The 13762-nt window shown below is 44.6% G+C and overlaps 1 protein-coding gene across 1 annotated transcript in view; it reads left to right on the top strand.

Moving 5' to 3' along the window:
• Positions 1 to 13762, top strand: part of TUB (TUB bipartite transcription factor) — a 78799-nt gene that overhangs the window by 36311 nt on the left and 28726 nt on the right. The window contains exons 2-3 of the mRNA XM_066635258.1: positions 4112 to 4163; positions 7160 to 7322. Of these exons, the coding sequence (XP_066491355.1) occupies positions 4112 to 4163; positions 7160 to 7322 (215 nt within the window). The remainder of the gene's footprint in view (positions 1 to 4111; positions 4164 to 7159; positions 7323 to 13762) is intronic.

Below are 13762 nucleotides of genomic sequence, written 5' to 3'. Positions count from 1 at the left end.
CAGCGAGCCTGCCATCCCACCCACCCACCCCCGCTTTCCTGGGAGTGAGCCCCAGTGAGTCTGAGACTTACTTCTGAGTAGACACGTGGGCTTTCTCAGCGAGCCTGCCATCCCCCCCCCTTTCCTGGGAGTGAGCCCCAGTGACTCTGAGACTTACTTCTGAGTAGACACATGGGCTTTCGCAGCGAGCCTGCCATCCTACCCACGCACCCACCCCTGCTTTCCTGGGAGTGAACCCCAGTGATTCTGAGACTTATTTCTGAGTAGACACGAGGGCTTGCTCAGCAAGACTGCCACCCCACCCACGCTTTCCTGGGAAGCAGAGCAGAGCAGAGCGGGCAGGGGGCGGGGCCAGGGGCGGAGTTTTTTTTTTCCCAGTATTCGCTCCATAAGACGCACACACTTTTCCCCCCACTTTTTTTGGGGGAAAAAGTGCGTCTTATAGAGCGAAAAATACGGTATATTAATTTTGTATATAGATATTTTTCATAGCAGAAGCTGTGTTTGTCGCTTCACTGATACAAATAAGCAATTTACAGTTTTAATCAAATCCTTATTCCTGCTGCCTCGTCAAATGTAGTGGAAGTATGCAGTGGCCCTGACAGGCTTACTGCATGGTGCTTGTAACCACCTGTGCTCATCCATTGGTTCTGACCTCATAGAAGTCCTAACATTGCAAGTGATCCACAGCTGCTTGGAAATCTGGAAAAGAGAGGAGTTGGTAACAGCGAGAGTAACTGTGTGGTCAGACTGCAGGTGACTGCCTTCCCTTCTTATTGCGGACCTCACACACAGCCCAATCCTACCTAAATTCCCCCGCACTGATGTAGTGGCGTCAGTGTGGCTTCTGCTGCATCCTGTGGGGGAATTTCAGCTTCTGGAGATCTCTGCACAGTAAGGGGACATCTGTCTCCTTGCCCCAGGGTAAGCCCAAGCAACCAAAATAGAGCTTCTCGGGACTGCACCAGTCATAACTCAAGTCTGCATTGCCCCATGTTGGCAGATCAGGCCTGGCAAGGGGATAGGATACCTGTGCTGGTGATACCGATCTCACCCCCTCCTGGGCCTGATCTGCCCACCTCCTGCCCTCCCCATTACACTCCCTCCCCACCCTTCTCCCGTCCCTGTGCTGCTTAGCAGATGACTTACCTTATGTGGTGCTCACTGTTTCTTACACTTTAGCCTGCAGGAAGGCTTTGGCCTCCCTGCCATGAGACCTAGATGGTGCACCGTTGAAACATGCTTTATTTATTTAAATAATTTCTACCCCGCCTTTCTCCCACTCATTGGGGCACCCAAGGCAGCTTATAATATAAAAACACAATACAAAGATTAAAACAATACTGAAATATGCTGCATCTCATGTGCATAATTTTGCAGCAGTGTCATATTACATCTGAACTGGACTTTGGGTGAACTTTGTGCTTTGAAGTAGCGACACTAAGGAAGAGAATAGCTGGTTATTATATTGTAATAACCTGAATCAGTGATTGGGTTCACTTTTAGAGCATCAGCATCTTTCTGAGTTTACAGCCATGTAAATGCTCAGTATGTCGCCTCTTTCCCTCAGTGTCCTCTGGATGCTTTTCACCAAAAAAAGCAGTAATGTGCTTGAACATGAGGATCGCATAATTCCTGTCACTTCTGTCTTGTGCAATTAATCGCTCACTGCTCACAATGAAGCAATGAAACACTGTTGTTCTAGTGTAAAATGTGACATCAATGCTCTTCTCCACATGATTATTTTAGAGAGTATGAGCCACTTGCTGGATATTCTCTATGACATCCAGTGAGGGCAGATTAAACATTTACTGCATTTCTTATCCAGGTCAGGGAAGCAGGACAGCTCTTAAGTAGCAGCTGCAGCTTCACTTACTGCTCTACTTTCCTGTCTCCCACAGGGTGACTCCTCAGTAGTTCAGGCCTAACAGCCTGTATCGTCTGTCAGTGTATGTTGGTTTTCTGTTGGGGGGGGGGGAATGTTCTGAGCTAGTTGATTTTCATCTATATCTACCAAACAATCACTTAAAGAGCTTCATGGAATTTTTCTGGAGATGTGTCAGAAATATACAAATTTATGCCACACATAGTTGCAAATCAGTTTTAGGCACTGCTTTTCTGCGAAGCTGATCTCCAACTTCTTTACTCTTTTAAAATATTGTTTTCATCCCCACCCTTTCCCTGGATTTAACTAGATCTAGGATATGGTGTAAGTTGACTCCTCCCCATCTTCCCTCCATCTCCATCCCTTTTCAGTTGTGCCAGCGGTGGAGGGCGTACTTCGTGTCTTATGCCACTCAGAATGGTGTTTCAGAAGTATAAGATTGGACTGCCTATTTTGTATTTTCCAGTGCTTGGTTCAGACTTTTCTGTTCTGAAGGATGATTGGGTGATCAAATGGGTTGTTTGTTACATTTTAACACTATTACCCTTTTGGCAGATTTTAACTCCTTACAATTATTGCTCTTTGGTATCTGGTGGGTGATGTAATTTTTTAAAATTTACTTTAAAATTTTATGGGTTTTTAATTTTTTGTTCCTGGTTTAGGCATACTTTCCCTACCCTTCTCCCTGTGTACTCTGGGGAAGTGAGGTTATGTCTTTCCACTCCTCGCATGGGGCTCGACTATTCCTGCTCTAGTGTCCTTACATGTTCACATATGGATTTTAACTATACAGCCATAAAATCAAATGCACGTAGGCCCAAACTGCAGGGTCCTGAGCAGCTGACAATATGGTTTGAGCCCATGCATGCTGGATTGTATGCATGTGCATTTTACTGAAACATATATAGGGGTGCTGAAGGTGGGGACAAGCGATTCCAGTGACTGGGGTGGGAAGTTATGATGTCAGTCCCTCACTGACAAGGCAATCCTGTGCATGTCTACTCAGAAGTAAGTTCTATTGAGTTCAATGGGACTTACTTCCAAGTAAGTGTGCATAGAATTGCAGCTGGGCAGACTAATCCTGAGCTGCCCCGAGCACGGGGCTGCTGTGGCACCGAAAATGGCTACCATAGCATCCAGCGCACCCCAGGCAGCTACCCCTGCCTCCTCAGGAGAAGGGAACCTTTGTCCCTTTCCCCCAAGTAAAGGAAGTAGCCCCGCAACAGGGTTACTTGATTATACTGCAGCTCTGGAGCTGCTGCAGAATCAAGAGTTCCGTGTCAGGTTGCGCGGCATGACACAGAGCCCAGGATCCAGTGCAGCTGAACTCCGCTGGTCCTACCCTCCTCCCGCCCCGCTCCCTCTCCCCAGAACACCTCCCCCCCATGAGCCCACCTACCTCTCTGCTGCCTGGTGGTTTGGGCGACTGTGGAGCGGTGGAGCACTGACTTTCCACTGGTGATAGTCCAGCACCGACTGGTGCTGAGCTAGCTCTGGTGCTGGGGTGGCCATAAGCTTCGCAAACATACCTTATGGCAACTTTGCGACAGTGGGTGCTGTCAGTAAGCTGGTGTGCAGAGCTCAGGCCCTAAGGAAAGTATTTTTTGAGTCAGGCTTTTGGAGCCATCTTATAAGTCTGACACAGATAGACACATAGTGGGACAGAAATAAAGTTGTTGATAATTACAATATTGTGTCAACTCTCCTGATCAAAATATTGTAGGACAACCATCTTCCCTGGGATGAGCAGCATGAAGAGACCCTTCCCCTCAGCTCTCCATGCCTCACAGAGAAGTCAGAAGTGGGGGAGATCCTCCACTTTGTGCTTGGTTGGAAAAATGGGTCCTTGTCCCAAAGGTCATCAGGCACATGCAGAGAACTTGACAGAGGTTCTGTCACCCTGTGCCAGACTGTAGGGATACACTGAAGCAATGAGATAGATTGTTGCTGCTTGAGTGTCTCCAAAGCCCAGCAGCATGTAAGAGACCGACATCTTCCCTGGAGTCCTTTGCAGATTGTAGAACACCCAGGGAATCAGGAAAGGCAGAGTTGGCGGGTGGCGCAAATTATTATAAGTGGCTGTTGACTGCTATCCGCAGTGTGTCACTTGCAGGGTATTTGTACAACATTCCTATGAACTACTATGTAGGTTGTTTTTCTCTTGAAGTAGCTGCAACGTTTTCCTCTGTGTAAATAAATTCTTTTTAATATCTTTTATCTTGGCAGTGTTTTAGATGACGAGAGCAGCAATCTGCGACAACAAAAGCTTGATAGGCAGGTGAGTTAATAAAAGCACCATTGTGCTTTGTTGGCTGTTTCCTTCTTGATAAATACAGCTTGCTTAATTCTTCTGGGTGCAAAACATTCTTTTACTGATTTACCAGCTGATAACTGTTAGATTTTTAATGTCAGAAATCAATGCTGGATGTTAGTTTCTCTGTCTTCCTGGAATACATGTCAGATGATTGCAAAGGGAAGCCTGCAAGAATTCGTGGAGTATACTAAGTGCAGCTGTCCCCATGTCACAATATATATCCTACCAATGATGCACACATGCATGTGCTAAAGTACTCTGCAGAGTTGGCCCGAGATCTCCTAACACAGTGATTTTCAACCACTGTGCCATGGCACACTGGTGTGCCACAGATGGTCTGCAGGTGTGCTGCAGGAGTTTGAGGAGCGTCATTTTTTAGTAGGGCAGTTGAGGGATTTGAGCCCCTAGCAGCAGCATGGTGTGCCTTTTCAATGGTCAAAATACTGATGGTGTGCTTTGACAATTTTAGTGCCTTGTCAGTGTGCCATGAGATGAAAAAGGTTAAAAATCTCTATCCTAACACCTGAAGCACATGGGAACACCACACTTCAAAACAGATATAACATTTTTAATGCTGCTGGGTATATGAAAGCATACTCATTGTCTAGAGCAGCCATTCTCAACATTTTGGTTTTTTTGGCTTTGGCCCCTGAGGAGCACTTCTCAGGTTCCAGGTCCCCGTTGTCAAACAAGGATACAACATGATCAGATAAAAATAAAATTATTATTGAACACCAAGAAAATTTGAACATTTTGGCTTTTCATCCTCCTCCCAGGTTGCTTTGTTTATACCTTGCTTCACTTCAGCTAAGTCAGTCCTGACACCAATTTCCTTTTGAAGTTGATTGTTCTTCATATTCCAGCCAATGGGAATAATGAGTGGGAGTAGGTCACCAACATGAGGACACCGCAGTAAAAATTCTTTTAGAACTCCTCTTTTCCTTTTCAGTGAAGCTAGAAACTCTGAGGAAATTGATTCAACATATTGGACTGCAAATATGGGCCCAGTTAATATTTTCATAGGTCACCAGGCCCACCACGAAGTTCCCTAGATCAGTTTTGTGAAAGAAGTTTCTCCTTTCAAGCAAGCGTCAGTGATCCAATGTTGGTAATCTACTCTGCATTTTCCAGTCACTGGCAATCAGCCACAACAGAGCAGTTGCTTCTCAAGGGGATCTTCAAGCTAGATCACTTTTATCAGACTATAAGGAGGTCGGGGTCCCCCTGACGTACCTGGGGAAAACCTAGAGGGAACAGGCTTGAAGGGCGAGATGGGGGCTCAAGGCAAGGAAGAGACAGGCTCCAAGGCCAGCAGCAGGTGGAGTACCGGTCTGGAGAGCCAGGAGAGGGAGGAGGAACACCAGGCTCCAACCTTTTGGCTCTCACAAGCAGTGAAGGGAGGGGCTAGTCAATCTTTTAAGCCTCCCATGGAGGAAAGGGCGGGGCCTGGAGGGGCTGGCCATGAGCATAAAGCCCAGCTGGGCCAAGGATGAAGTCAGTCTGGGGCAGGCAGCTGGAGGGAGCAGAACCCAACCTGGCCATGACCCAAAGACTGGCTAGGAGCCAAAAAGCCCTAGCACATGGGGGAGAAGGACCCAGGTGATGCAACCTCCTTCACCCCACACTCTCTGCTGAGGCCCCAGTGGCTGTGCTGTTGCTCTGGGAGACAGAACCTCCAGTGCCCTGCTGCCGCCTCTTGCAAATACAAGGGTCCCCATCAAGCCAGGACCCCACAAAGGAGAAACAAAGGGTAGTGCTACAAGCAGCCTCCCTGGAAAACTCAAACTAAGGGACTCTGATACAGAAATCAATTGCAGTCCCAACGCCTCTTGAGACAAATAGCTTTTCATGGTCTTGCAGCAAGGCACGGCTCCCTTGGGAGTGTTATCTTTAGTTCCCATTCATTTCCACGCATGGTGGACAACTGTATCTCTCAAAATGCATTGGGGCTGCCATTGATTTTTTTAAAGTATTAAACTGCCGCCGGCACCTGTCAGGTGTTTTGTTTTTTTCAAATATAGCACCTTGTTTCTAAGGCACTTCACAAAGATTGCGTTGGTTGTTTTATGGCATGTAAAAATCCTTCACTTTGTTGCTTTCCTACAACAAATGCTTTCCATTTAGTGTAAGCCATTGTTTTATCTGAGAAACCTGGCAGTTGTCAAATCTCTCTACTCTCAGCACTTTAGACATTTATTGTTTTGAGTATTTTAAATATGCTGTCTGTAATGTATTGGCTTGGATCTTTTATTGCTCTTGCCAAAGGAAAGATATTGTCTATTCATGGATGGGGGGGGGGGAGTTTTAGCAATCCCTTTCCCCACTGCTGCCCCCAGCCATATCACATCTTATTCTGAAGAGTAGCCCAGCCCTCAGGGGGCATTGGGAGCTGCAGGGGAAGGGAGAGAGATTTTCTAAAATCACTTGATACCTTTGCACAAATGGAAGTGCCTTTTGTTCTCACAGGAACAATTTAAGAACTGCCTTCTCTCTGACCCAGCACTCACAAATTCACTTGGGACTACCAGAGTGGCAGCACCACAACTGTGGAATTTTCTTCCTAGGGAGTTAGGCCAGTTTTCTGATCCTATGCTCTGGTTATTTTATTTGCTACTGTTGCATTTTGCTTCTGTTCTATTGTTTTGGCTTTTGTGTTGATTTCATTGTTGTTTTTACATGTGCTTTTAATATTTTGTAAGCTAATTTGTTGTTTATAATTTAATACATTGAACCGAATTGGGATCCAAGGTAGTGTCTCTATATTCCACTGTACATAATAATAGCAAATAAATGGGTTGTTCTAGAGCTGCCAGGTGGTTGGTTGGGTGTCAGATTTACAATTGTTGGGTTTGTATATCTCGCTGAGATACCCAGCAAATGCCTCTGCCCATCGCTTTCTATGCTGCTGTCGCTTTTAATCAGATGTGAAGGTTTTGTGTGCATCTGTGTGTTCTTCCTAGCGAGCACTGCTGGAGCAAAAGCAGAAGAAAAAACGTCAGGAGCCACTGATGGTGCAGTCCAATGTGGACAGCCGTGCAAGAGCACGCCGGACGAAGCAATCAGAAGAACAAGCACCGTTGGTTGAATCTTACCTCAACAGCAATAGCAGCACCATTTATCATGGTATATTGGCACCTTTCAAATGTTGCTAATGTGGTGTGTGCGTGGAGTGGGAGGGGGCACCTTACCAATAGATGTGTTCAGCGATAGGTTAACCATAAAGTCAGCTAAATAAATAAGGCTGCAATCCTAACCACACTTTCCTGAAAGTAAGCCTCAGTGAACAAAATAGGACTTACTTCTGAGTAGGCCTGGTTAGGATTGTGCCCTAAATAAGGTAACAGAAACTGACCTGAAAACAAATGGCAACATTTAGAAATCTATATGGTTAAATTCAGCCAGGAGTTCTCAGAGTGTGGGTTGTGACACCCAGGGGGTTTATGAGCAGCTTGGGGTAGGGTTGCCAAACTCTGAGGAACTAGATTCAGCGCTTGGAATCCTCAGGTAGGGCTGGGGAAGACCTCTGTCTGGAACCCCCAAAAGTCATTGCCAGTTGGCTCAGGCAATATAGAGCAGCATGGACCAGTTGGCTTGCGTCAGGTGTTCTCAAAATGTGGGCTGTGACTTCCTGTAATATGGAGAGTGGGTGTGTGACTGTCTATATTTTTGAGGGGTCTCACAGCCAATCCTGGGCTGCCCAGCGCCAAAATGGCTGCTATGGCATCCAATGCATGCTGGGCAGCCTGCAGCAGCTACTCAGGCAAGGTAGACATTTGTCTCCTTCCCCCAGTTAAGGGAAGTAGCCCTGCAAGGAATCTTGTTTCAGGCCACGTGGTCCGACATAGGGCTCAAGATCCGGTGGAGCTGAGCTCTGCCAGTCCTGCCCCTCCCACCCTGCTATCCCCCTCCACTATCTCCCATCCCTCCCCCTGCTAGCTCTGGTGGTGGGCCTGTGTAAGGCTCGCAAACGTACTTTACGGCATGTTTGTGACAGTGTGCGTGCTGGGCTCTGAATCGGGCCCACAATCACATAAAGTTTCAGAGTTAAGCATTTTTGAATTTTTTGTTGTTTTCCAACTGCTGTATGATTGCCATATGTTTTAGTCTTCTTTTCATCTCCTTTCAATAGTTACATCAAAGAATAATTTGATTATTCTCCCACTAGCAAGAATAGGGGAATATTCACTCTCACTGTTAGAACTACCAAGAAAATAGCTATTTGGTGGTCTTTCTTCACTTGAAAATTGTATGCTATTTGTGAGTTTCCTTCTCTTAAATGTGTTTTTTGGTTTTTTTTTCTTTAGTGATAAACTTCTAGTGGTTTTTGGCATAACCTAAAAATGCTACTTTTTCTCAAAATGAAAGATGACAACATGTCAACAGAATCTACATCTCTTTTCTATGCTCTATAGAGAGTTGACTGTTCCTAAACCCTTTCAGATTTATCTTCTTTTATGTTGGCTATTTTTTAAATTGAACTCTTTTTTAATATAAAAATACATCAGTGGTTGAGTGTCTGTCTGAATAATTCTTCCTTTACATATTAGCTGTGTTCTCATTCTCTTAATCTACACAAAGAATTAGAAGCCCCTGTTTTGTCAGTAAACAGTATACAGTACATGGTTTTCGGAAAAAAAAAATAAATCCTGCACCCGAGGTGACACTCTTGATGTCAGAGGGCATTTTCAATACTGTACATTCTCCTGAACATTACATAATCTATATACACCCCCATTTTATTTTCACCTCTGGTTTTGCAGTTATTTGCTTGAATACAAAATTGTGGGCCCAATCCTATCCAACATTCTAGGTGCAATACAGCCACAGTGCAGCCCTGAGGTAAGGGAACAAATGAATCCTTATCCTGAGAAGGCCTCCATGACTGCACCCCCAGTGCAGGATGCAGCACTCGCCCTGTTGGTATGGCTGCCTCAGTGCAGGAAAGGTGGGTAGGTCTGGGCCCTGATTCAATTTCTTCCCCCATTCATCTTAATGCTTGGTGAAAACAACTTGCCCAAAATTATTAAATGGGTTGCAGTTCAGTATCCCTTAAAATGATACGAATATCCCTTAAAATGATACCTCGTATATTACCTTGCAAAAGCTTCTATTAGAAACATTATTTTGACAATAGTATTTAAAAATTCAACATTGGTGCTCTCTGGCTTTCCTCAAGAATGCCTTTTTGCTAAAGTATTTACCATTTTAACAGCCATGTTTTCCGACAAGAGATAAGCAGTCAAAATCCTGAAGGAACATCAGTGAATTATACTGTTAACATGTACATTTGTATATAACCTGTTAATGAGCATTATTTAATGCTTCAGATGCTTTTAAGTGTTTGTTCACACAACCAAACTGATTTAGCAGTTTTTAACATGGTGTTTCTGAGGTGGTGTGCACAACTGCATTTCAGAATGTGAGAACATTGCAAGTTAATTAATTTAGAATTAAAACGTGAATTAATTATTAATCCTTAATGAAGAATTCAATATGCACCAAATGCCTGAAAGAAATGTTTCTTTTTGCCTTCACCTGGACTGTGTGAACAAAAGTTTGGTTAAAACATTGCAAGTTTGTGTTATGTGAGAATGATGTACATGGTTTGCATAATAATTCAAAGGATGAATAAATTCAATTAGTTCAAAGGATGAAATACTACTACAACTAATGGTCTAGTCTATCCTCGTGATACGCTGGATCTCATGAATCACCATCATATTACAGAGGCTGCCATTGCATGATCAGCTCCGATGGTCCGCTGAATGCTGTTAATGGCATGGCAGCTGGTGAGCCCTGTGCCACCAGCAGCAGGCCACAGACTGTCTGGTGACAAAGATAGGTTAGTGGTGAGGACAGATTAGGGGGAGGAACGGGCTGATCTTGGCAACAGTGGCTTTGGACCCAACAGTTTTATACTATAGCTAGTGTAGATCTGAATAGGCTCTTTGTGGACCAGGGAGCGGCGGAAGAGATAAGAATTTCTTTACTTATCTCTCCTCGCCAGCCAGGTCCCCATCTAGCATGTGAAGGCTGCGTCAGCATCCCTGCATCACACAGGCCAACTGAGGATAGGATTGGGCCCTAAGCTAAGGTAATATTATTATCATACAATGAGAATGTGTCAATGTTGCATTAACTCTCCAGTTTTTTGAGGGGAATCTTTATCATGTGAATTAGAACAATATTTTAAGCTGCCTACCAAAAGAAAAAGAAGCTGCCCCAGTTCCTCATTTTGAGGTCTGCCTAAGGAAGGCTCCCAGGGAGTGGCTTGGCTTGATGAATAGGGTTAGGTATTTCTAGGATGAACAATTAAAGGTTATCTGCTTCACAAGTTGCAGAATTGTATCTTGCAATCTATATGCCTGAACAGAATGAGATGTCAGACCAAGCAGCACACATGATATAATACACTATTGGAAGTCTATTCAGTATAAAACACAGACATAAACAGACATCTGTTGATATGAACAGACATCTGTTCAGTATAAAACACAGACCACACTCAGCATGTGGTTGGTCTGTGGAACTCCTTGCCGCAGGATGTGGTGACAGCATCTGGCCTGGATGCCTTCAAAAGGGGATTGGACAAGTGTCTGGAGGGAAAGTCCATTATGGCTTACAAGCCATGATGTGTATGTGCAACCTCCTGATTTTAGAAATGGGCTGTGTCAGAATGCCAGATGCAAGGGAGGGCACCAGGATGAGGTCTCTTGTTATGTGGTGTGCTCCCTGGGGCATTTGGTGGGTCGCTGTGAGATACAGGAAGCTGGACTAGATGGGCCTATGGCCTGATCCAGTGGGCTGTTCTTATGTTCTTATGACATCTCATTTGCACCTTGTGCTTTTCAAAGGCAGAGCATCTGCTCCATGGCAATCATTTGTACAGGAAGAAATTCAGAATGTAAATGAGCTCACATACGTTTAAGCTTCTTATCAAAGAAGGATAATTGGATTCTATACTGCTTGCACTCTGTGTTTGTTAACTCAGTGAAATTCATCTGCATCACATTTTTGTTTTCTGGAGGTTCTGTTCCCCACCCCCCTCAAATTACCTGATATAAGATAGCTAGTGCTGTGTGGTATAACAGAAGCTAAAAAAACTATAGCTATCTGAATCTCACTCCCTTTGAGAAGATATTTACACTCTGCAGACCTTATATCTGACATGCTAAGAACTGTTATCCAACCATTTATCCTTTCTTTCAATCTGTATTCTGAATACAGCATTCTTAACACAGTGGCCCAGTTCACACAGGGTCCAGTCCTATCCAACTTTCCAGCTCCGGTGCAGCCGCAGTGCAGCCCCGAGGTAAGAGAACAAGTCTCCCATACCTTGAGGAGGCCTATGTGACTGTCCCTCCACCGCAGGATACACCCCATTGATATAGTTGCACTGGCCCTGGAAAATTGGATAGGATTGGGCCCACAATTGATAAACCATGGTTTATCAACCGGGAATGTGACTGAGTCCATACTCTCTCCCCCTTCCCTTTCCCCTTAACTTGCATGCTGCTAGGCACCCTGACTTGTTAAACCATGGCTTGACAGCTTGTTCAAAGTTGGAAACTGTGGTTTAACTCTGGTTTATAATTAGGAATGTTAAGCCAACTAGAAACTATGGTTAGTAAACTGTAGTTGAATCACAGTGCTCCTAGGTCTTCTGGAGAATGCTCTGAATGCCTATTCCAGACTCTCTGGGTATAAAGAGATATAAAGCCCCTTGGAGGAGTTGCTGCAAGCTTCACGCCCAGCCTATTATGCAAGAGAGAGCTATGCCTGAAGAGGTTGGAAAAGGAATTTAGAATGTCCTCTGGGAGAACATAAATTCATGGTAAGAATTTTTGATTTCTTGGCTTTGCAAAAGCTGTGGAGTCATGATTTAAGGAGTTAGTAAGTGAAAACATTGCAACCCCATGACACAGCTAAGGGAAGGAGCACATGTGTATCTGCCTGGTGAGTATTGCTTCAATATTAGCAGGTAACGAGAGGCCTGATACATTACAGCATTCAGTTCATGTGTTCTCTCTACACACCCTCTGCTAAACACTCCCTCCTACTAAGACAGGGGCAGTTAATGGTTCACCTGAGATGCGATCAGGTTAGTGGCTTCAGGTTTGCTGCAGGCAATTAATCTTCTTCAGTCAGGTAAGGCAGCTCCCTGAGGCAGTTGTGAAAAGTCAGCATAGAAATTAATAAATAAGAATGGTAGGCATGGGTAGTTGAAAGGAATTGTGCCAGCTCTGAAAGTGCTGAGTGGGACTTGCAGGAAATTCTTGTACAGGCATGCCCCTGTATCCGTGGTGTATCCTAGCCTAGACGCCTTTAAAAGGGGATTGGACGAGTTTCTGGAGGAAAAATCCATTATGGGGTACAAGCCATGATGTGTATGCGCAACCTCCTGATTTTAGGAATGGGTTAAGTCAGAATGCCAGATGTAGGGGAGAGCACCAGGATGAGGTCTCTTGTTATCTGGTGTGCTCCCTGGGGCATTTGGTGGGCCGCTGTGAGATACAGGAAGCTGGACTAGATGGGCCTATGGCCTGATCCAGTGGGGCTGTTCTTATGTTCTTATGTTCTTATGGTTCCGATACCAGCGGTTTCACTTATCCATGGTTCTTTGCAGGGGGCCCAACCCCCCTTCTGTACTTTCATTTTTTCTGTGCTTTTATTTTCTTGCTTAACACAGGAACACAACATGCAGGCAGGCAGCCTACACGCTAGAGGGACAGTCAGAATGCTAACAGAAAGCAGGAACTACCCTGCTTCCTGTTAACGTTCAATTCGTCTCCATCTTCTAGCATGTAGGCTGCCTGTGTACCTATCACATTTTTGTGTTAAGCAAGAAACTCTTCCTATGTTAAGCAAGAAAATAAAAGAAAGAACAGAAAAATGAAGATACTGGACGCATGGGGAAGTGCAGGGGGCACATTGTAAGATGCTTCATACAGAATTCCCTGTCTTTGCAGTTTCCATATCTTGTGGGGGAGGGGAATGGAACTCCTGCTGATACGGGGGGGGGGAATGCCTGTACTTGATTCTTCTGGCAGGAAAATACATGCAAAGAAGTGAGTTTCATTATTCAAACCCACCTTTAGTCTTATCCCCACATAACAGATTGAAAAATCACTTGCCCTGCAGGTGACAACACAATTTCTCTTTCTGTGGCCTGCAGAAAATCAGCAAAGTTAGAACTGTGTCAGCAAAACCAGCTGTTCACAACAATTAGAGGCACATGTTTTCACGGGCAGAAACAATAAACATAGATGCCCAACTTCACCTGTCAGTCAGCATTAATCAAATGCTGCATTTTGATCATAGATGACAACTCACATGTTTCACAACCGTTTTGCAGTATATCACCTTTGCAGTCAGAATGAGGCATTATGTCCAGTGTTTTCTTACCTAAGCAGTTGCAAAAGAAGTCAGATGTATGTGCTTGAGGCTCAGTGTACTTATGTGCTACCTTGGAAGGACTCTTAATTTTTCAACTTAATTTCTTTAAAGAAAAAAGATGTTTAAATGAGGTGAAAGAGTGAATGTTGTGAGCTTTTAGAAAGTGA

The sequence above is a fragment of the Tiliqua scincoides genome, chromosome 1, assembly GCF_035046505.1.
Source record: "Tiliqua scincoides isolate rTilSci1 chromosome 1, rTilSci1.hap2, whole genome shotgun sequence".
Classification (NCBI taxonomy): domain Eukaryota; kingdom Metazoa; phylum Chordata; class Lepidosauria; order Squamata; family Scincidae; genus Tiliqua; species Tiliqua scincoides.
The sequence above is the reverse complement of the archived record's forward strand: the minus strand, read 5'-3'. Positions and strand labels throughout refer to the sequence as shown.